A 22,949-nucleotide genomic window follows, 5' to 3' on the forward strand; every position below is an offset into this window, starting at 1 on the left:
TCATGACTTCTAAATGTGAATGAAATGATCTTGACAAAGCCTCAAGGAAGCAAGCCTTGCATAGCACAGCACTACCCACATTGGCATTACATTGAGCAGCCTATACCAAGAAGTTTTCATAAAGGAAAAAAAAMCCAGCTAAATGTTGCATAACTTTCACATTTTACTTTAATGGAAGAGGGATATCAAAGACCAGTTTTCCAGAATAACATTGAAACAATGTACGGAGGGAGACAACATTCAGATCAATAGGAATTGGGGGGGGGGAAGGGGGGACACCCACGTTTCAGGCCTGCAAGTTATTCGCCATCTCTTCAGCCTGCCTGGTTTTTAATCCTCTCAACTATACCGGTTATTCTGATAGTTCCTACAAGTTTTGCTTTGCTTTGGATAACAACGCTCACTATTATTATCAGAGAACGCCACTTTTCCACCAAATTTGTTTCAGAATCCCTCTCATTACTTTACAATTCCTAGTTAGTAATTTTTGGTGTGGTTTAACTGAGAATTAATACCAACATAATTCCTCTTATCATTGTGTGTTACATTTTAATATAAGAACATTTCAAAACAATATTGCCAGGAGCATGTAGTTTCCAAACAGCAGGAAACACATTTTTGGTGTGAGAACAAAGTCAGATTTTACAAGATGGGGATCAAAAATGTAATATTTTAAAACATATTTCATAGAAATCAATGCATTTGCATCAAACAAAAGGATCATGGGAAAAAGATCTCATCTTCACTAACATTTAACTAATATTTGATTTTCTATTTCAAGTRTATTTCATTCTGAAGAGCTTCTGTAACTTTATCAAGACCCCAATTTCAGAAGAAAAACTGTTACTCATTTTCAAACAAAAAGGTAATCATAACTGCCTGATCACCATAAGATGTAACTGACAATTAATTTTATTAATTTTTTTACTATTGATAAGTAGACACCTGAGTGGCATATTAGGATTTTGGCTTTGTTTCTATTTATAAGCAATTTATAAATGTCTGTAAACTGGCACGATCGTGCCTCATTTATTCTGTTAGGACCAGACCAGGACAGTCAGCGGTGATCTTCTGTTTTCTCTGTGGCTTTTTTATCATGGAGGGCCAACAGACTCTGTGATACAGCAAAAACTGAAATATTCCAAAAACAGCTGAAATGGACTTTTTGAATATGATTGCTAGCCGTGACCTAATTCAGACCCGATTAAATGACACTGCACATGCCTCATAGCTTACATGTGATGTGCGTGAAGTACCAGTGATGAATTTTCCTAAAAYGATAAATTTTCAAAACAATTTTATAAGGAAACACTTGGTGACCTGTTTAGTCACAGTTGAGATTTCCTAAGCTGTGGTGACATCTTTCATGCCAGAACCCAAATCAAAACCAAACCAAATCTCTCTTGGTTAGCAACGATGTGTGCAACTGATAATGGTTAATTCTGCACAARCTCACACTTGTCCGCACGCAGAGCCAGTGGCTTCGTTAGCACACGAGATGTGGTTCTATACGTGACCTACTGCCTTAGTCTCATTAGCGCAAGCCACGTTTTCATTAATTTCCTGTTTCTTATGGCTGTGCAGTTTTTTCAAAGTGCTAAGCACTACACGTTTCCAAAGCCACTACAGTTCTGTTATTCATCACAGATTCAAAACTCTAAGATAATAACAATAATATTGGGGGCGAGGGGAAATTTTGATTAAAGGACTACAATCTTGTCTTTTAAATGTCCTTACAGACTAATCAAACTAGCTCTTCAGAACTCAGCCTCTAGAAATGGTTCATATAATATTTAGAAACTAATATACCTGCAAGAAACAGCATTCTGCTTTGAAATTAATCCAAGCTGTCACTTCTCCATTACTCTGTTTACTAACTTTTTTCCAAGCATTATCACTAAGTCCTAACTGTTTGGCCAAAGACTGCTACCTGCATTGGTTTAGCTCCATAATCTCATCCATTCTGTTAACTACTAGTAAGCAATTAAACTAATTAGCTGCAGTAAAGCCACAAATAAAATTCTTCTCTTTCCCTTGGTCAAGAAGAAATTTGGTGCTGCAAATTTCAGATAAATGTGAACAGTAAYGGCTTTGCAAGAGTACAAAGAAGAACGATAGCCAAAGCGTCGTCATAAAATTCCCTCAATTTTGCAGGCTGGAACTACAAGGACCTACATTAATCTTTACTGTTACAAGCTGTGAAAACATTCACCTGCATGGGTGCCCCTTCCATGGTCAGGGACCCAGGACTGAAGGTCAGAATGGGTGACACAGTCGTGCTGCTAACTGCACAGAAGTCTCCTCCCTCCCTCCCTCCCTCCCTCCCTCCTCTGGCCCCTTTTACTTATGAATCTAAAGAGCAATCTCCGCTAACTTCATTCTGTTTTCCTTAGGGAAGTCAAACTCTATTCTGTGTGCTCTCTTTTAATAGAAATATTGGATACCACATCCCAAGAGAATCTTGAAAACTTGCAGTTAAATGGAAAGAATACACTTGACCATRTATCTCAGACTGATGGAAAGGTACTTCATGCAAGAAATATAAATAAAATATTAATTTTAAGGTAATGGAGAAAGTGCCTTCCTAACTTTTCTTTCAGTTTCAATGAACTCAAGAGAAAAATTCCAGTAAGTTTTGAATTTTCATGTCAGCAATAAACCGTTWGCAAAAAAACCCCAAACTTCTCAGATCTTCAAAGGTATTTAGACATTTATCTCTCTGCTAAAATCAATAAATTAGGAGTCATAATTCTGAAAATGTGTCTGAAATATGGATTCTTATCAATTTAAATGATGATTACATGTACCCTTACAAAGCTAGATGAAGAACTTTAACTAATGCAAATATACTGAACATATAAAACTATAACACAGTTCTCGTGAATGGCTAGATATACGCATCTCCATGCAAATTTTAATTACTAGTCAACTTTTAGGAGTGTTTTGGTGAGACACATGATTTATTTTAGTGCTGCTGTAGACCTAAAGCTGATTTCATTGAGGTCATKCTCCAAGGCAAAATTGCACCGCATAGCCGTAAGCCAGTGTAACCAAGTATTAAATCAATGGTGTCTCACATTAGCTAATAAATTACAAGCAGACCATCTGCTCAGAGTGAAGCACAATGAGTTGCAGTGCTCATGCTGATTGACATTCTGGTTTGAACATCTAGTCAGAAGTAGTTCACCTTCTTGGCTTCAATAAATACTTCAATCATAATATATATTTACAACATGGGCCACAGGGCTGGTGGATAAGGGGAAAGTTCATCTTCATCCCCCCATAATCCTTTGCACATCACCTACTAAAGTCTCTAGTTAATGGAAAAGGTAAGCATAGTTTAGTTTGCGATTGATTACATTAAGCAAGTAATTTTATAAAATTGAATTGACAGTTTGATATTCTTCACCCAGTTTCTACAATAAAGAACTAAATCATCACATCAGTGAGAGATCATTTCTAAACCATTATAATACAATTTATTAATAGGTTTTGAAGATAACATAACTGTGATCTGATGGACAGGAGCTATAGCAATGGTTTTTACACTGTACGAAAGTTGGGGAGAAAAATCGCAATGCTTAGGACTTTCCCAAAGTACACTGTTCGTATCAGAAGAGTTTGTTAGCCATTTACCTTTGGTTGTACATGGCTGAGCCACACAATACTCATGGCATGCAGGATCATAGTCTACTTTGGGCCATTCTTTGGGATCTTTTACACTGYATATTGTGCACTTATATTTTTAAGGCAAGCTATTTAATGTTCTCTTCGTAATACTGTGTATTTCAATATCACTTTTCACCTAGGGATCCCAAAGTACTTAAAAACATCACGTGGGTAAGCTTCGAAACAAAACACCCATGCATTACTCATTTTATATAGATACACATCCAAAATCATGCTCTTCACTGAATTGCAGCCATCCCCAAAGCTAGGTAAAATGAAGATGGAAAGAGTGGGTGATGGCTTTTAGGTAAACAAATTGCCATTTTCTGGGGGAACGAGCATCTGAGATGACTTTTAGTCAGAACCTGTCTGAAATGGTAATGCCCTAGTGTCAAATATCTAATGTAAAGTCCGGTGATACCCCATTTCAGTAATCTAGAATAGTATTTTCAGTGGGATTATGAGGAAAAAAAGGGTCACAAGAGCTCAGTCATAATATTTAGTGGTTTAAGAAACAAAGTATGGAACAAAAACATTGGGCTATAATTTGCCTGATTCATCATAAACAAACTGAATTTGAAACTTTCATTCAGAGATACTATTGGAAAGATTTGCCTACTTGGCAACCTGAGCTCAGTTACACCATGAAGGACAATTAGCAGAAAAACCTTGGAGTCCTGGCTCCAAATCCAAAATATCACATTATTAGGTAAATCTATAGTAAGAGGTCATTTGATGCATAAACATCAAAGATTAGCTCACAATAATAGTTTTACAGACTTTGTGTGTGCTATAATGTATAATCTTATATAAAGTCTGTAAAATTGTTCACTGAGCTAAGTTGACAAATAGAAACACAACTGAGTAATTCTCCTATACCTCACAGGCTAACATATGCTAACAAACCAGATATGTAATAGTAAATAGAAATATGTGATAATTCAGTAAAACAGATTTACTTTTGATATACAGTGTATATATAATATCATCTGAGTAGAATAACTGGAAACACATCTCTAAATCCTTCGCTTTTCTAAGTAAAGATGTACTGTTTTGATCAACAACGAGATGAAAACACTATCAACAAAGAAACGCTGCAAGCGCTGCTGCTGTGCCTCAGGCAGGAACTCAGGGCATCGAGCCTGTCATTCACCTTTACTGTCACTCACCGAAAGAGTAAACGGGGCAAAGAAATAGCAGAATCACCTTTGTGCTACTCTGTATACAAGGCTGCTTGAAATTAGTGATAGAAGTAGGAAAAGAGATTTCTGTCACCCGGGTGAGTGAGCGCAGACTGGAAGCACCTGAAGCACCTGCGCTGCTGGAGGTCACCCAACCAGTATTTCAGAGTCTAACGTGGGTGGAGTGCAGCCGCGCACCAGTGAAGTGTTGTCATCTGACCACATCTCCTCCATCGCCTCCAAGACACAACGAAGGATGCAAGAGTATCTAATGCGGTAATGTTCTTCCAGCACCCACGTAACCCCAGCAATCCCTACGCAGCAAGGGTGGCCAATATACCCTTGAGCCTCAGGCACTTCAAGCGTGGCTCCCAYGCTAGAGCTTACCACCGTGCTTGAATGGAGCTGCTGCAAAAGGAAAATCTGAGCCAGGAGGAGGCTGCCCTTGCTGCGTGGCCACGGGACAGAGTGACAACCCCAGCCCACATCCAGTCCGGGCGGGAACAGTCAAACCCAAACGCTCCTGCCTGTGAACTAGCCCTGCCTCAGCTCACAGGTATGGGACGTGCACTTTTGCCCATGAAAAGATGCTGGTGTGAGCCTCTCAGATTCACGCATGTGATGGTGCTGATCTGCAAAGACCTTCCGTTTCACAGAAACGTTTGAAGAGGTCACCTAGGGCAGACCCGTCCGCTTGYATGCAAACTCCTCGCTCCGCTCTTCCACAAGGTCTGCGGAGCCAGGCCCAGAGGCCGCCCAGGCCGTGCCCCGTCGCTGGCACGGCGGCTCTGTTGGAGCCGCGGCTCGTTCCCGGCTCAGCCGCAGCAGCYGAGCGGCGGGGTGGCATGCGCGGCCAGGTCCCTGCCCAGCGCCCTACACAAGCCTCCTCCTGCCAGCAGAAGGGGGAGCAGCACCGCGACTCCCTGCCCTTCATCCAGCCCGAGGGAACTTTGCCCTGCRAAAGGCAAGAAAGGCTGAGATCAAGAAAATTTGGTGCGGAGACTTCAGGAATTGAGAGATCTGTGGGCAGAACCTTCCTGCTGTGTTTTCACACTTCATTCAAGAGCKGGGGCTCCTTGCTGTCACAGCATTTAGTGACCAAATAAATTAAAATATTTTATATCATAATAGTATTCAGGTTAGCAATTACGGTAATTGGGGGGGGAGGGGTCCCCTCTAATATTTGTATTGCAGTACACATTAAAAACAAAGGCTAATGAGATTTCAAATAAGATACTACATTTACTTTTTTACCCAGTGATTAAAAAATATATATATAATAACCCACAGAGTTAAACAACCAAAAAACGAAGACACTGCGAAGTCCTTTCTTTTCAGTATTGAAATGATGTTCTTAACTGTTTAAAGAATACCAATGAAATGATTTTGCTCAACAGAGAACTGCAGAGAGCAGCAAGTAAAATCTGGCACAGGTTGGCAGTAAACTCCAAATTTACAATCCATAACGCATCCATGTCTTGACATAAGAATTACTTTTATTGAAAGCATTGTATATTCTCCAACAGAGTCGGAAGCCAAGTTGTTCCACAGATGGCATCTATAATGAAAACAAACTCTAGCGGCCATAAGACAACTTCAACATTATGGCAAAACCCTGTGAGAGAGAGAGGGAAAAAAAAAAAAAGAAAGAAAGGAAACATTTACTGCTAAAATTCATTTAACAAAACACTGTATATACAATGCTGTAGAGTTGATATCATACACAAGGACTCTACACATATTTGCAAATACATCTTTTGCCAAATTTAAAAACAAAGTAGTGAAAGGCATCCTCAGTTGTTATGCAGCTCAAGTTCAAGGTGAATTTAAAATCCTAACTTACAGGAAGCAAAAAATGTCAACAAAATTTACTCAGACAGCAGATCACATATGCTGAAGAACTAAGTAAGAAAAGGAGGTTTAGAATCTAAAGTTAATTTAAGTGCAAGATGAGGGATATAAGAACTCTTTCTTTCTAAACAAAACTTCTATATAACTAGTAATTTTTCTTCTGCCCTTTGTTAAGAAAAGTTTTAGGGATCTAAAAGATTGATGTAAATGAGAAGAAAGTTTCCTCACACTATTACATATATATATATATATATATATAAAAATCACATCCTAATTGTACAACAACTTATGAGAGTGTTTTTATTGAATATAATTAAAGTAATTCTTTTCAGGGTGGAGGTCTTAAAATACATATTCCCACACAAAGAAAAATAGAAAAAAAATACATCACCTGGGTTATTTTAAATAAGTCAAATAAATTGTATGTCATATCATTTTCTAAGCCAAGGTTCCTATGATTGGAAGATACAGTGAATGTGAAGAAAAATAATAAGGACATGAAAGGATTCTATGCAAAGGTGTATGAATATTGGCATGTCCTCATATTCATWGATACGGTGACTTTACCCAGTCTCTCTTTTGCCATGTTCAATTGCTACTGCTTTTATTTTCTATTTATATTGCATAGTCATTTAATCAATGTCAAGTGAAAACTAGTTTGTTCAACTAATGGTAGAAGGACTTCTCTCTCCCTCTTTTTAAAATCTATTTTATTCTTGCCTTTCCATGACTCTAAAACTTCAGGCTACAGTAGATATTATGTTCTGTAGTATGTACTTGGTACTGATGAATCACAGCCTTCCACAACCTGGGTGAAATGAGTCATCGTAATGACACCTCTTTGCTACACTACATTATCTGTCAGCGGGATCCCAAATGGCAATACTTACCATAATACAGTGGCTGTTGCTATTCTCAGTCCTTACAAGGAGACAAATACAGAAGTTTTATTATTTGTAGTACTCATGGAAGAAAGCACAAGAAGTCTTTTTCATGACCAAAGAGTACTAGAAATCGGCTGCCCTAAGATGTCCCATCTCAGATTCACACCAATAAAAACATTCATACAAGTATTCACTACAATATCCAGTACTGCTCACAGAGAAACTTCACCCTTGAGCAATTTTGAAGTATGTTGATAAGCAATCTCCTTATTTTAAGGTGGAATGTCATACTTTTTATTTTTATATTGTATATATAAAAATCTGTGCGAGTATGAAAGAAAGTGGTACTAGGAGTGATACTAGGTACTTTCTTTCACTTTTCATGCTGTTTTTCAATATGATCACTGTTTTGAGATTTGTGCAAGTTCGCTTCACAATTATAAATTCTTTATATACCCAAATACATTAAAACAGAGAGTACATATACACACACACACACATATATATATATAAAAAGCAGTCATGCTCATGAGTATTAATAACTATGATACGTCAAGCACATTCCYTCAGCCTACTACTAAATGCAAGTCCTTTGTACCAGAAATAGTATACAGCTATTGATTTCCATTCTAACAAACTGGGATTGCATCAAAACATGTACAGACAAAATTTGTTTTTACATCACGTTCAATAGTGGCAAAATTTAGACTAAAGAGAAAAGAGAGAAAGTTTGACTATGCAAAGACAAAAGGTGGTAATTCAGTAGCAAGTATGAAGATGTTGATTATTTTCAGTCTCAAAACTAGTCTTTGGAGTTAGTTCTTCCTTCGTTATAAACTATCAACACTAGACACCAAAAATAAAAATCTTTGCAAAAAGGATCATACAAGCCTTTTAGGAACTCGCAGCACTCAAAATCTAACTGTAATAGTAAGCAGTTTAAAATGTAATTTGTTTTCTGAAAACATTTCTTGTCAGTACCTCCGTTTTCATGTTTTGTTTCTATGCTGTTGTGGAAATTCAGCTTTCTTCATTCATCTGGTCTATGCTGAAGGCTTGCATTGTTCACAGGATCATTTAAAATGAACAGATCATCACAGAGAGGTCCCTTTTCAGATTATTAATTTTGAATTCCACTCTAAAAGTACTGCTGTATTTCTCAAAATTCTGTACATAATCATTTCCTGGTGAATGTCAATGAATAACAAGAATACAAATGACCTTTTTCCAGTTATTGAAGACAAAAAAAAAAAAACAGTCAACACTAACATTTTCACAGATTATACGGTTTCTTTACACTATTGCTGTCCAGCATTATTTAACACAGCTCAGGAAGATTTGAGAGGTTTTTGCTTCTCTTCATAAAGAAAAGAAAAAGGGATTATAACAAAAGCAACTGGGTTTTAAATTTATGATCTTGAAATTATTTCAGTTGTTATGTATTATTCCTGTACTAAAAAGGATAGCAGTTACCTATAAGTAATAATAAAGTCATATAACTTAATATAAACCATTAACATTAAACCAAGCTCACTTTTGAAGTTCCATCCACTTGCTCTTATAACTGTAGTACTACTTGCACTCTTGTTTTCCCTCTGTTGTCCAGAGTTTGTACAGAAAAATAAGTCTTGCTTGGAAGCATGAAAACATGCCATAAGAGTTGAGTGAATGCTGCATAAAGTCCAACTCACCTGAACTTAAGACATCTACTCCAATCTTCAAAAGAGTTCCTTTCTCCACACTGCCAAGCAATAACTYTTGCATGTACAAATTCTCACAGGCAACAGTGCCCAAACTCTCACATCACTACCAGTATAATTTAAGGAAGAGGAACATGCTGATACTTAGAAAAAGGACAAAGGTCTTAAACCTAACCCAAGAGAACCAGGGATTTCACTGAGTCTTACAAAGAAGAAGAACTCCTTTTAGCTGCAGTGACCCTAGTTATTGAAGGCACAATTTCTATTTGTTTATTCTAAACACCTAAAGCTTCAGAAGTGGTATCAAGTCTTCTCTTTAAGACACATGCTTAGCCAAGCAATACAGAAAGTAACACCAGCTGAGCAGAACAGCTGCAATTTGCTTGTGAAGAAGCAAATAACCAAAGCAAATAGCTCACTGCCTCGCAGAATTAAACTAGAAACAATAGAAATAGCAAATATCATGGAGGAAACCAAACCTTGCTTGCAAACAGCCTCTGAATTGAAAAGAAGGTTAAATTCACTAAGTGAATTATTTACAGTTAAATTATTTGGAAAGCTCTATTTTAATAATGAAGTATTTGATCGTGCTGGTTTCCCCTCAGAACATTACCTTAAACTATTCTGACTCACCTCAGTCGGATCTGATTTACCTAATCACCGGGTCAAGATCACAGAATCACAGAATCACTGAGGTTGGAAGGGACCTCTGGAGATCATCTAGTCCAACCCCCCTGCTCAAGCAGGGTCACCTASAGCACATTGCACAGGATTGCATCCAGGCGCGTTTTGAATATCTCCAGAGAAGGAGACTCCACCACCTCTCTGGGCAACCTGTTCCAGTGCTCTGTCACCCTCACAGTGAAAAAGTTTTTCCTCATGTTAAGATGGAAGTGTCTGTGTTTCAGTTTGTGCCCGTTGCACAGATTTTAATTAATTTTTTCAAAAACATACTCAGTTCATGAGAATGGCGCGAAGTATTATTTCCATTTACTGCAGCTGTACTGTTCATCGGTGACTCCCTGCTGCTGCATGAAAGGACACTACCCCCGTGYTGAAGATGGCTGCGCAGGAGGAGGACGCACTCTCCTCTTCGGCGCAGGGGTTTGCTGTAGAAAGAGCACAGCTCTGATGCTATTGCTGGAAACAAACACTTCTGAAATACTGATCCAGGTGGTACTTCCTGGCTACGTAAAAATAATTACACGGGATAATTCGTCTTGTAGAACAATGTATGATTAGCCTGCCTCACATTCTCAATCAACATGCAAAATTCTGCTTGCTTTTAATTGTCCCCCTAGCTTTAGTATGTTCAGTTCGATAACACTGCTTYGGGACAGGTCTTAGTTGAGTTTTTGTAGGCATGGCAAAGACTGCTCATACCCGGGGTGCTATAAGGGCTAAGCGATATTAGTGATGTTATCATATTCTATGAATATTGTAATTTGACCTTAGAATTGTTTATAAAAATCATATGCTATTTGTGCCTTAGATGTTTTAGTTTGGAAACCTTTTAATTGCTTTGTTTTTAGAAAATTGATTATAATCTTTTATTAAGAAAAAAAGAACTTTGCAGAGATTTATCATAAACATTCATGGTTGATGAGCATAACTGCTTGAAAATTTCAATATATTTTCACATTTCTGACAATTTTCAGTTTGCATAAAAGAGAGTTTAAATACATCTCTACAAAATCTATAAAACTCTCTGAAATCCCATTTTACCTGGTTTCTTCTCATGTTAAATTACTATTCCAGTTGGCCTTAGTTTCATCATTTTGGTATCTCAAATACGGATACCTGTGGCTTATCTCTACATATAGATTTTAGAAAATTCATTACTTCTCTATGCATGAAGTCTTTATTTTCAGAATGTTGTTTGCACATCGGCAGCTTCATTTATTTCTGTAGCTAGACCAGATTAGAAATAGCCAGYGAACTCTAAGAATTCGTCCCGCAGATTTATACCAAAATGGTTTTCTCAGCTGGAGGTGTGAAGCACACAGCKCAAGATACATTCACCTATTTTCAACATACATGACATACCTTTGCTATTGATACTGTTACAACTGCTGTTACAAATACAAATGCAAATATTACAATACTGTTACTGTATAACTCTTTGGTTATACAAAATGAGACACACCACTCTTTTCTAAATACCATTTTACCATACATCTGCTAAAATGTTATGAATAAGGTGAGGCTCAATGAGGGAACTGTAACCAGATATTCTTCCATGCAAATAATATTAAAAACACTTTATCCTTAATTTTAATATTTTTATTTCATTGTGGGGGGAGGGGGGCGCACACAGGAGCTGGAGCAGCAAGTCACCACAGAGAGATCAAACTGTAACAAACCATYCCACTTTGAATATACTCCATAAGTCAGGGTAAGTTTATTAAAAGCTTTAAACATTTATAAATCTCCAGGGAAACATGACTTTAATGCATAGCATTTAAAGTCAAATCATTGGTGTAATAAAGAGGCTCCTTCCTGTAACCTCCTGGGACCCAAACGTTGGCTCAGATGATGAACTCCTTTATCACACTCACTTTAATTGTAGCACATCTTGAAATGATTAGATCTATTGTTAGAACAGGCCTTGTCAGCAGCTAGGACACAGTGATTAATAGAAATTTCTCCTTAATTCCTTAGGATGTAAAAGTCTAAAGTCACAGTTGAGCCCTGGACCCCAATTATTAGGTGATTAATGAAATTGTAATTGCCACCCTTTTGTTCACATTCATCACTAGGTTTACTATTAATCATYAGAGGTAAAGCACAGGAGAAAGGAAAGTATAGTGCAAGTGCTAYGTTATGGATAGATGGGAGAGGCATAAACGGGTCAGGGGAATATTCTCCAGTGCAAAACTGCATATTTTCCAATGGCTGGAGCAAAAGTGTACTGTTAACAACAACTTAACAGGACTGACTTAGCTTCAAACGAAGGTCAGACTTGCTAGTAGGTACCACTTTCCCCCAATGACAACAACAGCTCCTGATGCCAGCACTTGAAAGACAGGTGCAGATCAGCTGGTCATGGAGATAGAAGAAACAGTATTCAGAAATCCTGTCAGTTAATATAATGATAAATCCAATTAATCGGATTCCTTAATTTTAAGATTTTTTTATCATGCAAAGTAGACGTCATACATATACAATGTGCGTGCCTGTACGTACACAGACTGTGTCTGCACACAGTCTTGCACCATCCGACCCACCCTCCCAGCACAGCGCCTCTGCAGCACGCTCTCTGGCAGTTCGCAGAAGCGCTAGGTTGCCACCAGAGCTCCTGTTCCAGCTCCCTAACAGTTTTGTTCACTGATGCCTTTCTGAAATTTTTTGGGTCACGTTTTCCAGGCTTGATCATTTCCCAAAGACTCAAAGGGGCCAACACAGTTCCAACACTTAAGAACGAAGTGAATAATTCTATTGCCCATAAAATATACATTTGAAAAAACTCGAGAACGGCTTTAACCCTGTAGCAGTAACGTAAGGAAAGGTCAGATCCAAGAATTATGTTTCCATCTTGATTGATCAGATTTTACAAAAAGAATAATTAGTTTTTTCATAGATCAAAGTCCTATGCAAGGAAAGGAGCAAATGTGACTGAAGAGCAAGACTGAGGCCCTGCTATCTCCTTTGACATGAAAAGTCCTTTAAAGATTCAAGGGCCCGCCTGTCCTCACCCTCTAACACAGATGGGAAGGGGAGAAGGGAAGAGTCCCAGAGCGCGAACAGAGCTGCCTGGTCACGCGCCCTCGAGCAGCAACCGGCCCAGCCGGGAACGGGAGTTTATCCTTCCCTGCCGTACAGCCGCTCCGCTATTCATACACTGCAATGCATATTCATACACTGCAGCTACCCGGTGTAACGTAAATGACTATTTACTTTGCACTGATCTATGCCAGATGAAAAATCACTGGGATTTCTCTCTCGTCTGTTTATATAATAAATGGTTTGTTCCTACTGAATTTGATGCTTTTCCTCAGCTACATGAAATTTGATTAAATAACAAATCACTCATAAGACCATGTCAAGGTAAGTGGGAAACAGTAAGTCTGCCACACATGCCAGCTCCGTATTCCCATCCAAAGCACAGAACCTATCTGCTGYGCTTAAGGCAGAAAGTCATGATTTCTGTGATCAGCCATTTTGGAGCAAGTCTAAAGCTCTGACTGCATGTAGACTTTTTAGTGACAGTTTAAGCAACTGTTGCTCAACTTGCATCCTGTGAGTTTTAAAACCTTAGGCAGGTGGGGACAACACTTGTTAATTTTCATAATACTAAGTTTTAGTCTCATAGGGAAAAATCAAAGACCTTACTAATCTTTGATGCAATTCATCTGAGCATATGCCAAAGCATGCTAAATTGTGTAAGAGAGGATAATAAATAACTACAGTGCATGACAGAGTAGGAATAAAGTGCTGTGGAGTTATATTACACTGTTCAATCAGACAGTTGGGGCAGTTAATATATGAGCTCAAGGCTGGAACATCAATCTTGTCAGCTGTCGCGGCACCCCGTAATGTGTACGCTGAGCGTTCACTGCTCCTCACTTGGGTGAGGATGAAAAGGAAAACGTCTTAGAAATTTGCAGAAATAAGCAATATTATTTCAGTCACTTTACCCCATTTATTTCCGATAAGCCTGCAAGAAAATATTATGATGAAATCTCACCGTGAAATTGGAGCCTAACAATTTGGTGTTGGAGTTGCGAAGCGCCTCTATTTCCCACGTGGAAGCTAACAGACGTACGGGACTTGGGTTGAAAGTTTGGCACCTGAAAATTTGGCATCTTTTTGACAGAGGACTCTAGCTATTCACCATGTCTTCCCACTGCAAGCTGTAACAGAGTTGCCTTTTCATCGTTTCTTAATCTGAAAGCTAGGTACTGACAAGGTACTAGAAAGCTACTGACTTYAAGCACACAGTGTTGCTAAAAACAAAAGCAGCTTTTTTCATCTCAAATTTCCGCAGGAGAACAAAATATTCTGTCCTTTTCTCTCAGTTGTGGTTTAAAAATCACTTCAYAGTAAAGTAATACAGCATCATCTAAATGCTAGGAAAGATTTTAAAGTTATATTCAGGTTCTGATAATTCATTTCTAATGGTGAGATGACAGTTATTGAACTAATATTTAGTCTAATGATGCACCATTTTAAAGAATTTCTTTTCTACTAAGGCTCACAAATTTTCTTGCTCTGGAAAAGATATTGCTAGTGTTTAATGTGCTAATGAGCATATTACTCTTACAAGAATCTCTGGAAGATTAGTATACACTCCTATCAAATGAATTTCTTTCACACATGTACACAGCACTCCTTATTTCTCTTATATACACATGCACATAGCAATTTTACTTATTTTGTATTGTGAGGAAAATCACACAGATTTAGTTCACAAGAATAGCAGAGCTATTTTAGAGATATGAACACAAAATATGATTTACTCTTCAGAAGAAATTACTTTGCATAGGTTAATCACATATGTAAAAATACGATCATCAAAACACTCTTCTCTGGATTCCTTAGCAAATTGATAATTGTCTGAATCATTAACCACGTGAGGACTCCATACRTAAAATGAGGAGCTACAAGTTGGATAAATTCTTTGCAGCTGCTGGTTCACAGYCCAGTCAATTCAGACTCGTAACACAGTGAGGTAGGTTCGCCAGTTAAGTAAAATAAGATAGCTAGCTAGCTACCTAGATACAGAAGTAGATGCACCACAGAAAGGTGCACTTTAAAAGAAGCCCGAATTTAATAATTTCTTGAAGAGATCAGGGGCTTTCTAAATAATACACCACATGTTATAAAGGGTCACATTTCTACTGGCTTTAATGGACTCAGGAGGGAAATTACAGTAGTTGTCTTTGATCTATTGGCCTATATTAAACAGTGATGTGCTGGAGCACAGGGAAATGCCCTACTTTATTCCTGGAAAATATGTACGCGTATTGTCAGATGGAACACTCTCTATCCCATGGCAATCTATTATATAAGAAGGATTAAAAAATAATAAAGGAAACAGACAAGTACACCATTTGCCCAAAAATGAACAGAATGGTTAGCTAAATTGCTGAGAAGCAATTTTGATTGAACTTTTTTGCACCAAGTATTCAGTTCGTTTTGTCCAAAAAAATGCTCCTCCTTAAGCTGGGAAGCAAAGTAAAAAAGGGTACATAATAAATAGCTACCTTCAGATCACAGAYATTACAAGGGAAAATAGGCTTTCATGATAGATATTAAAGTATATGCAGGTATAAGCAAAGAATAGAAATAGACCATGTTTCCTCTYTCCTGAGTCAGCACTCAGGATTGCTGGTTTCTCCCTGTAGATATCTGCATCCGAGCATTGAGGTCCTGCAGGAGGAACGTCACAACACRGACGTCACACAAGCTTCACTGAGAAGCGAGTAAGAAATAAAGCACTCCTGTACAAACTTTGCACTCTTGCATCGGGTGGTAGCGTTCACAAACATCCTGAATGTTAGCAAGCGTTACAACTACGTCAAAACTATTCCACCTAAGCCATGATCACCACAAGATTTAAGTTTTGTTAGCAGGCGCTAATAAAAATCCCCACCCCAAACACTGGCAAAGAGATACAGTTCTGTTCTCAAATTACAAATATGGGATCTTTTTCTTATTTCAGAGCATAAATATCAAGTAAAGGAAAAAAGATGCTTTCCTAMTGCATATTCTGAAACTGAGTTTTCCCTCTTTTCCTGTAGGCTCACATTGCACTGTAGCATTACAGTCTCTATTATACAACACTTTATGCTGCCATAGGTAAAGGTGTTGCACATCTGTTAGTAATCAGAAGAATTTAATAATTTTCCATCAATGGAGGCAGCTTGCATTTAAACCATCACATTTTCTATAAGAAAGCAGAGGGAACATTTGTCGCTGGTCAGAGGAGCTGTGGACAGGAATAGCAGTACAGCAGCTTCCCCTGCATACCAAAAGCAGATCCCTCGGTAGCAGATGAAAYTCTAATCAGAGTTCCCTCACAACACAGGTATCGTAGGTGTGCTGGGCTAGTCATTTCTGTTATTATAAACGACCTTTCAGGAATTGAAAAAATTGTAGCTTGCCAGTTGAGACTTGTAATCGTTACCCATTCAGCAAAAGGATTTAACAGGGCTGCTTGCAAGAGAAAAAAACCAGATTCCCTTCTCGCTAATCTCAGAAAGACACAAGTGGTCTAAATTAACAATTACCTTAGACATTGTGGGAGATTTCTAATAGTGCTGCATTACAATGAAAGTTAGCATATTCTTACRGGAATTTAATACTCACAATCAACTCTAGTCTGAACAGAATATGTGCAACAGTTCGATTACACCCCCCTCCCCACCAAGTTATTTCTGTCTCCTCCCTGAAGCATTGTCCTAAAAACGCCTAGTGAATCTCTCTATTTGGGTTACGTGTGCATTGGCTCATGCATTTAGTGGCAGCTCTTCTACCACGCTCCGGGTTCATGAGGCAGATGAAATAACACAAAAAAGTGCATACTTCTACTGCAAGTAGAGGGCACATGAAAAATTTACTACAGAAACAAAAGCTGTTTAATACCCTGTGTAACCCAACAGGAGTCCCAGTGCCTGGTGCCATTGCTGCAATCTTCAATGGGAAGTTATTTTAATACACTCCCTTATGATAACTTCAAATTATTCCTTAAAACATATAATCACYGAGAATGATGGTTTAAACCTTCAAATCTTTTTCTATATATTCACRTATGTTATCTTCTACATAACATGCTTGTTATTGTCTTCACATGAAAAAAACCTACACTCAGAATCTAAAAGACAGGTTACCCTACTAACTAATTTGTATCAAGAATATAAATACATAATTATGAGACAAGCAGTGAAAAGAAAAAATTGTAAGGAACATGATTACCAGTAAAGCTGTTGAATTTGCCCATTAGAAAAAAAGAAAACAAGGTAACCACTGCTAACCATAGTCTTGGTACATCATCAGAAACCTAAGCAGCGTGTGACTACTCTGTTCACAACAATATTACTGAATTACCAAATCTCATCATTCTCCAAGGAGGGCCTGAGCCATTAAAGTTAAACATAGCATCCTGTTTCCCCTGCTTTCTCCTGTGTTACTCAGGCTGCCACAGCCACAGCGTTGCTGTCAAGGCAAGTCGAAACACGCTGTCCACTTAGTCATAAAATCGGCGCTGCCTTTCCCTCACACAAAGCACTTCATACCCTAGCAAGCACTAGGAAAAGTATGAAGTGCACTACGAAGAATGGCTACATAATAAAAGTATAATTGAAATGGCTCTGCTCCTGCCTCATTTCATCACTCGCACTGGCCTCTGCTTGTTAAATTTTAAGATCTTTTGGGAAAGCAGCGCATAATATAACAACACTCCAGAGTGTCAAAACAACCACAGCTATGATTTATCTCATATGTGACATCAAGAGACTATTTTAAAGTAAAGATTTTACCAGTAAAACAAACCCTTAAACTTTCACGCTTCCCTTAATTTAAAGAATGTAAGCTAAAAATTTCAAAGGAACTTAAGAAATTTTTWGATTTTTCAGTTGTTTTTGCCTTTCAGGAACTTCTGAGCAGCTAATCTTACTCTTTTGCATACTCAGTCTCCTTAGAGAAAGAAAAGATAAAACAGGTTTCTTGAGTGAAGATTAGCGTAAGAAAACAAACTTTCATCAACAAAACAACAAACTAACAGATTCAGTGAAAAGTGTTAAAATAGGGAGTCCCTAAGTAGTCTTGTAAAATATCTTGTATTCCATTCAAGACATGCAGATTGCAAATTGTTCTGGGTAAAACACACCAACATCTTCAGCAGAGGGTACCCAGACCCCAAAGCAACAGGCTCCTCCTGACACGAGGAGCTCGCCCAGGGCTCCCCTCCCGCCTCCCTGCGGCTCTTCTTCACAGCAGGCTTTCTAATACGCTGAAGGCAACAAGTTTTTCCACAACGTACATTCTTCAATTTTGTTATCATGTCCAAAATTGTCACTGCCATTGTCCTGCCTTGCTCTTTCTCAGGCCAGCGATGAATTTGTCACCCACCCTCCCCAAGAGGCAGAGAGAGAGAGATGCTCCCATTTTTGCATCTCAGTGCTAACTTCAGTGGCATCTACAATTAATTAATTTTTCCTCTATTTTCCCTCCTGTTTCCCTTTCTATATTCAGTCCGATATTTCATTCAGAACAATCCAGCTACAAGTGTGTGTCAGAAGCTTAAATAACGTATGCCTCAAGATACTTCAAGTATCCCGAAGCACAGTAACAAGGCACAAATTACAAGGGAGATGAAATCATCTTTTAGGAAAAGTCGCTGACACTGGCAGTATGTGTTTCTGTTGTTCTTTGTTCTACTGTTTCTTTGTCACAGATCTATAAAGTGAAACCTTTATCTTATGCCTATGATTCATTACTTAGTATTCCTCAATCTATTCTAGCATTGACTGGCATAGAAAGAAGTGCATTTCCCAGCCATCGATAAAAGGACAGCAGCAGTTTGGGGCAASTAAGTTTGGGTACTAGCTGCCGCTCCCTCTGCTGCAGGACGCTGGTCGTTGTTCCTCGGGGAGTCCTCAGAAGCGGGCAGAGCTGCCAAACAGCAGCCTGAACCACGCATCGGGCGCGTGCCAGTGTGGCGCTGCTAGGGTCTGCACGCTGCCGATGCATCCTCTGCTCTGCCCATCTTCTGTAGCAATTTAACTAACCAAAACCTAGAAGTCCAAAACATCCGCAGGAAGCAGAAATTTAAGGAAGCTCTGTTATTTCAAGAAAGCAATTCTAAACAGCCTGAAATACTGTCTCCTTATGACTTCGGCTTGGGTTTTCTTGCAATTTCGTGTGGTGAATTTTTTGGCTATAGAAGGGGAAAAGAATGAAGGAACAAGCTGGGGAGATTTGTTGTGTAACACTCTCTGTAGAATGAAAYGAAACACAGTTACTTGACTTCCACTTTTCATAAAGAGTAGTGCTCATTATTAAACTAAAAAACTTTGTTTTTCTATTCTTACAGAATCTAAACATTTTTGAACTCTGGAGTTCTCTCAGGTAGAGAGACTGTAATGGTCTAGATCTCAAGGTCAGAAATATAAAGAACTGAGTAAAGCAGTAATTTCACACTGTGAAATGTTCTCTGAGAATACTGGCCCCTGACATAAAATGCCATGAAAGAAAACAACAAACTTTCATTTTTGATTTAAAGAGTGTAAGTTTACTCAGAGGTGCCCTGCTATCCCCCAAAGTTTAAGAGCAGTATAACCAGCCTTTACCACTTGTCAACATTTAATAGCCTACATCCCAATGATTGATTTTGTCCAATTGTTGGGTTTTTTTTCCCTCCAACTCATGTATTTAGCTTTCAGCTACAGCAGGTTGATAACACATCTATCATACCCAAACAATCTTATTCAGAAGCATTTATTCTCTGAAGCTATGTTTGCTTGGTCTTCTGCCATATACATTTTTTTCATACATTCCCACCTAACAAAGACAAGTTTATTTTGTTTCAGCTTATAATGCTATGTAATCTGTTTTGTTCCTTCTCTTTATTCTGTATATTCTCCTTATTGTCATTACTGTTAGCCTTGCCTTGTAAGGAAGCTTCATTTATTGAAAGAACGAAGATCACTGAATAAAGAGTGGTGTAAGGGTGTCAGTAGTTATTAAAATACATTTTAAATATTCCTATACTTCCCTCATTTAAGAAATAGGATCCCTCCTTCAGCAAGTTGCTACTGAAGTRGCATTGGAAATTTCCTATGCAGAAAGGATGTGACTATACTACTGGATAATATAAATTATACTCTCCAATAATGTTGATTTCTGAGTGCAGTCAGTAATACATTAGTTCAAATGTATGGCAGCACTGACATTCCTAGGTTTCTAAATCAAAACTATATAAAATCAAAAAAGCTAATAATGGCAACTTCTGCTAAGTTCTTCCTTCAGAAAAGCACAGCTATAGCTGCATCTTATCCCCGAGGAGCTCCAGTCTGCTGTCAGGAGGGGTGAGGCAACTCAGCAGCACCCCGGAAATGGACACAGATGCCAAGGGCCTTCACAAAGTCACGGGACTGACTCACAATTAAAAAAGCARTAATAACTTGGGGGTCTTCTCTCAGCTTTATTTCATACCTTTAGGATGCACCTACCGTGTCTGTTCAAGATTTTCTGGTTGCAATTTTTAAATTCCAAGCGTGTTTCAATACTGAGGTGACAGAAATGRGCTAGCTGCAATGGTGCTAGCAAGCGTACGAAGGTAACCATGAATCTGAAAGAAAGAGCAGTTCACACGTTGCTTCTTTAGTGACGTTTTCTGATTGAGAACATTCACTGAGATCCTCCGCAAATAGAAGACTTCTCTAGAGGATTTTCCAGTTTGTATTTTAAAGAAATTATTGTCTTTAAAGTTAGCACCATCCTAATTAAAGTTGTGAATTTAAAATGAGAAAGGAAGAACTGATTTTGAACTTTAAGAAACAGCGTTTTCCTGATGTAAAAATCACAAATCCATTTTTCCTAGATTTGGAAAAAAAAAAACCACTTTTCTTACAGAATTTCTCCACTTTGAGGCTCGTGGCTCCAGGCCAGCCCACCAGGCTGCTGGTGCCGGTGCGGGCAGGGTTTGGTAGGACACCTCAGGAATCCAGCAGAATTCTGCCAGACTTAAACCAGAGATACTGGGCTCAAGTGAATAAGTTTTAAAGTTAACATTTTACATCATTAGAAAGATTTTACTGCTGTTATCTTGATATTAATAAAAGCTTCCTTGCACAGCTTCACAGAAAAATCAAAGTACAACTGTGCTGAGTGTTCAGCAATTTATATTTTGGTGTCCCATATCATCACTAAGCAAACAAATACGAATCCTTCTGCTTCCAGTGCTACCTTCAGCTGTGCTTGAGGCAACAAACACTTCTGATTTTACACTGTAAGAAAGAAACTTGTGACAACTAAATCATAGCTGAACATTTCAATATCTAAGTTCAAAGACAACCGCAACCACAGCCCCAGAAAATACAAAATAATTATGTGGTGCCCACCAACCACATTTTTATAGAGTAGGTGCTCCCCAATACACCCCTCCTCCTGGGGCCRCCAGGACAGCTTCAGTTTCCACCCAGGACCGTGAGGGCAGGGGCCGAGGGTTCCYGGCTGCCTCCGCAGCAGCCGGCCCTCGCCATCAGCGGCGAACCCCGAGGAGAGGGGATGCGCAGTGCRGCTCGGCAGCAAGCGGCAAAGCAGCGCGGGGCACAGCGCGTTAAGAAGTCCTCTGCATACAGGCTCATTCCTCATCCATAATCTGTTTTTTTGAAACTAGTCCATTTCTATTTGTGAATCAGCACAGAGGYGATCTGAAATGCTTGCGTTAAGAGAAAGATGAAACTGAGCAAGACACCAAATTGTTTTCAGAATTTAGATGAAAATCTTATTAAAAAACATTCTAAAAGCAAAAACATTCAGTTTAGTAACCAAAAACTTTGGGTTCAGTAAAGAAAAAAAATCAGTTTTTCTTTCCTGACACAACCAGAAGTCACCTTCTTTTCTACTGCAGCTGAGAATAATATCCAGGACATACTTAAAGGACTTCAAAATCCTGTTTTGTCTGGGGCTTCAGTAACAGCATCAGCCATTGATGCACAAAATACAAATGATTTTCCTGCCACTTTTTTTTTTTTGAAACACTTTTTTTCCTTTCTTTAACTTGACAAAGGCCTCAAAACCAATGCGATTCTGCTACCTAGGCACGACAGCAGGATACTCATAAAATTTAAGCTTAGGGAGACAAAAGAGGAGGTTACAGTGCGCATAGGATCAGTGCAGAAGTGAAGGGAAAAAAAAATTCTTCTACAGCAATCTTTCTACTTCTGGAAAACTGCGTAAAGCAGTGTTTTTAAAGGTTTTTTTAAACTGAAGCTTCACCTCGTTTTTAAGGAAGATAATCTTTGAACCACCTTCTGCCCCACTGCTGTTTGGTAGTTTGGTGAGGACAGCAGTGATAAACAGGTTACTTGAGAATCAGCAGAGTTAAATCACGCTTGTCTGCAGAAACTAAAACCCGCCAGGGTCTGAAGATCGTTTTGTAAAGTATCATTAATGGGTGTGTAGCCCACAGGATAAATATCACCAGCAATTAAACCAATATTTGAGGAATATGTAGAAAAAGACTGTAATAACTGCACTTCTCTCAGCTCTCAGGTAGCTATCAGGTCTCTCTAGGAAGTTGTAATATGAGGATTTGTTCCATATATATATATATATATATACACATACATATACATATACGTATGTATGTATGTGTGTGTGTATGTATGTATGTGTATATGTATATTTGTTTATGTTCTAACCTAGGACCAAAAATCTTATTTTCCTCATTCAGGAAAAGCGCTAAAGGAAACTTGATAGAAAAGTTGCCTGAATAGAGAGTTGTCAAGCATGAYTGGCTTATTTTACAATAGTTAGCCAGAACGCTTCACTCTTTCTAATGGGAAAACAGTACTTTTCCATTAAGTGAGCCCTTGTATAATACAGCAGCATATCTTTCCTCCTTTGAGTAAATGCAATGCTTGCTAACCATTTTTCTAACCGAGTTGTTTACTTTCTCTCAACACTCAACTTGGCAGAGCTTGTGAACAGACACG

General features: G+C 38.5%; 1 protein-coding gene across 1 annotated transcript in view; it reads right to left on the reverse strand.

Annotated features, from left to right (window-relative positions):
• The window catches only part of LOC112965731 (protocadherin-11 X-linked-like), a 341,170-nt gene that overhangs the window by 94,560 nt on the left and 223,661 nt on the right, over window positions 1-22,949 (reverse strand). Inside the window, exons 4-5 of the mRNA XM_026065031.1 lie at window positions 21,896-21,919; window positions 7,264-7,275 (exon numbers count right to left, since the gene is read on the reverse strand). Coding sequence (XP_025920816.1) covers window positions 7,264-7,275; window positions 21,896-21,919 — 36 coding nt within the window. The remainder of the gene's footprint in view (window positions 1-7,263; window positions 7,276-21,895; window positions 21,920-22,949) is intronic.

Source organism: Apteryx rowi, unplaced genomic scaffold (assembly GCF_003343035.1).
Source record: "Apteryx rowi isolate R43461 unplaced genomic scaffold, aptRow1 scaffold_102, whole genome shotgun sequence".
Classification (NCBI taxonomy): Eukaryota; Metazoa; Chordata; class Aves; order Apterygiformes; family Apterygidae; genus Apteryx; species Apteryx rowi.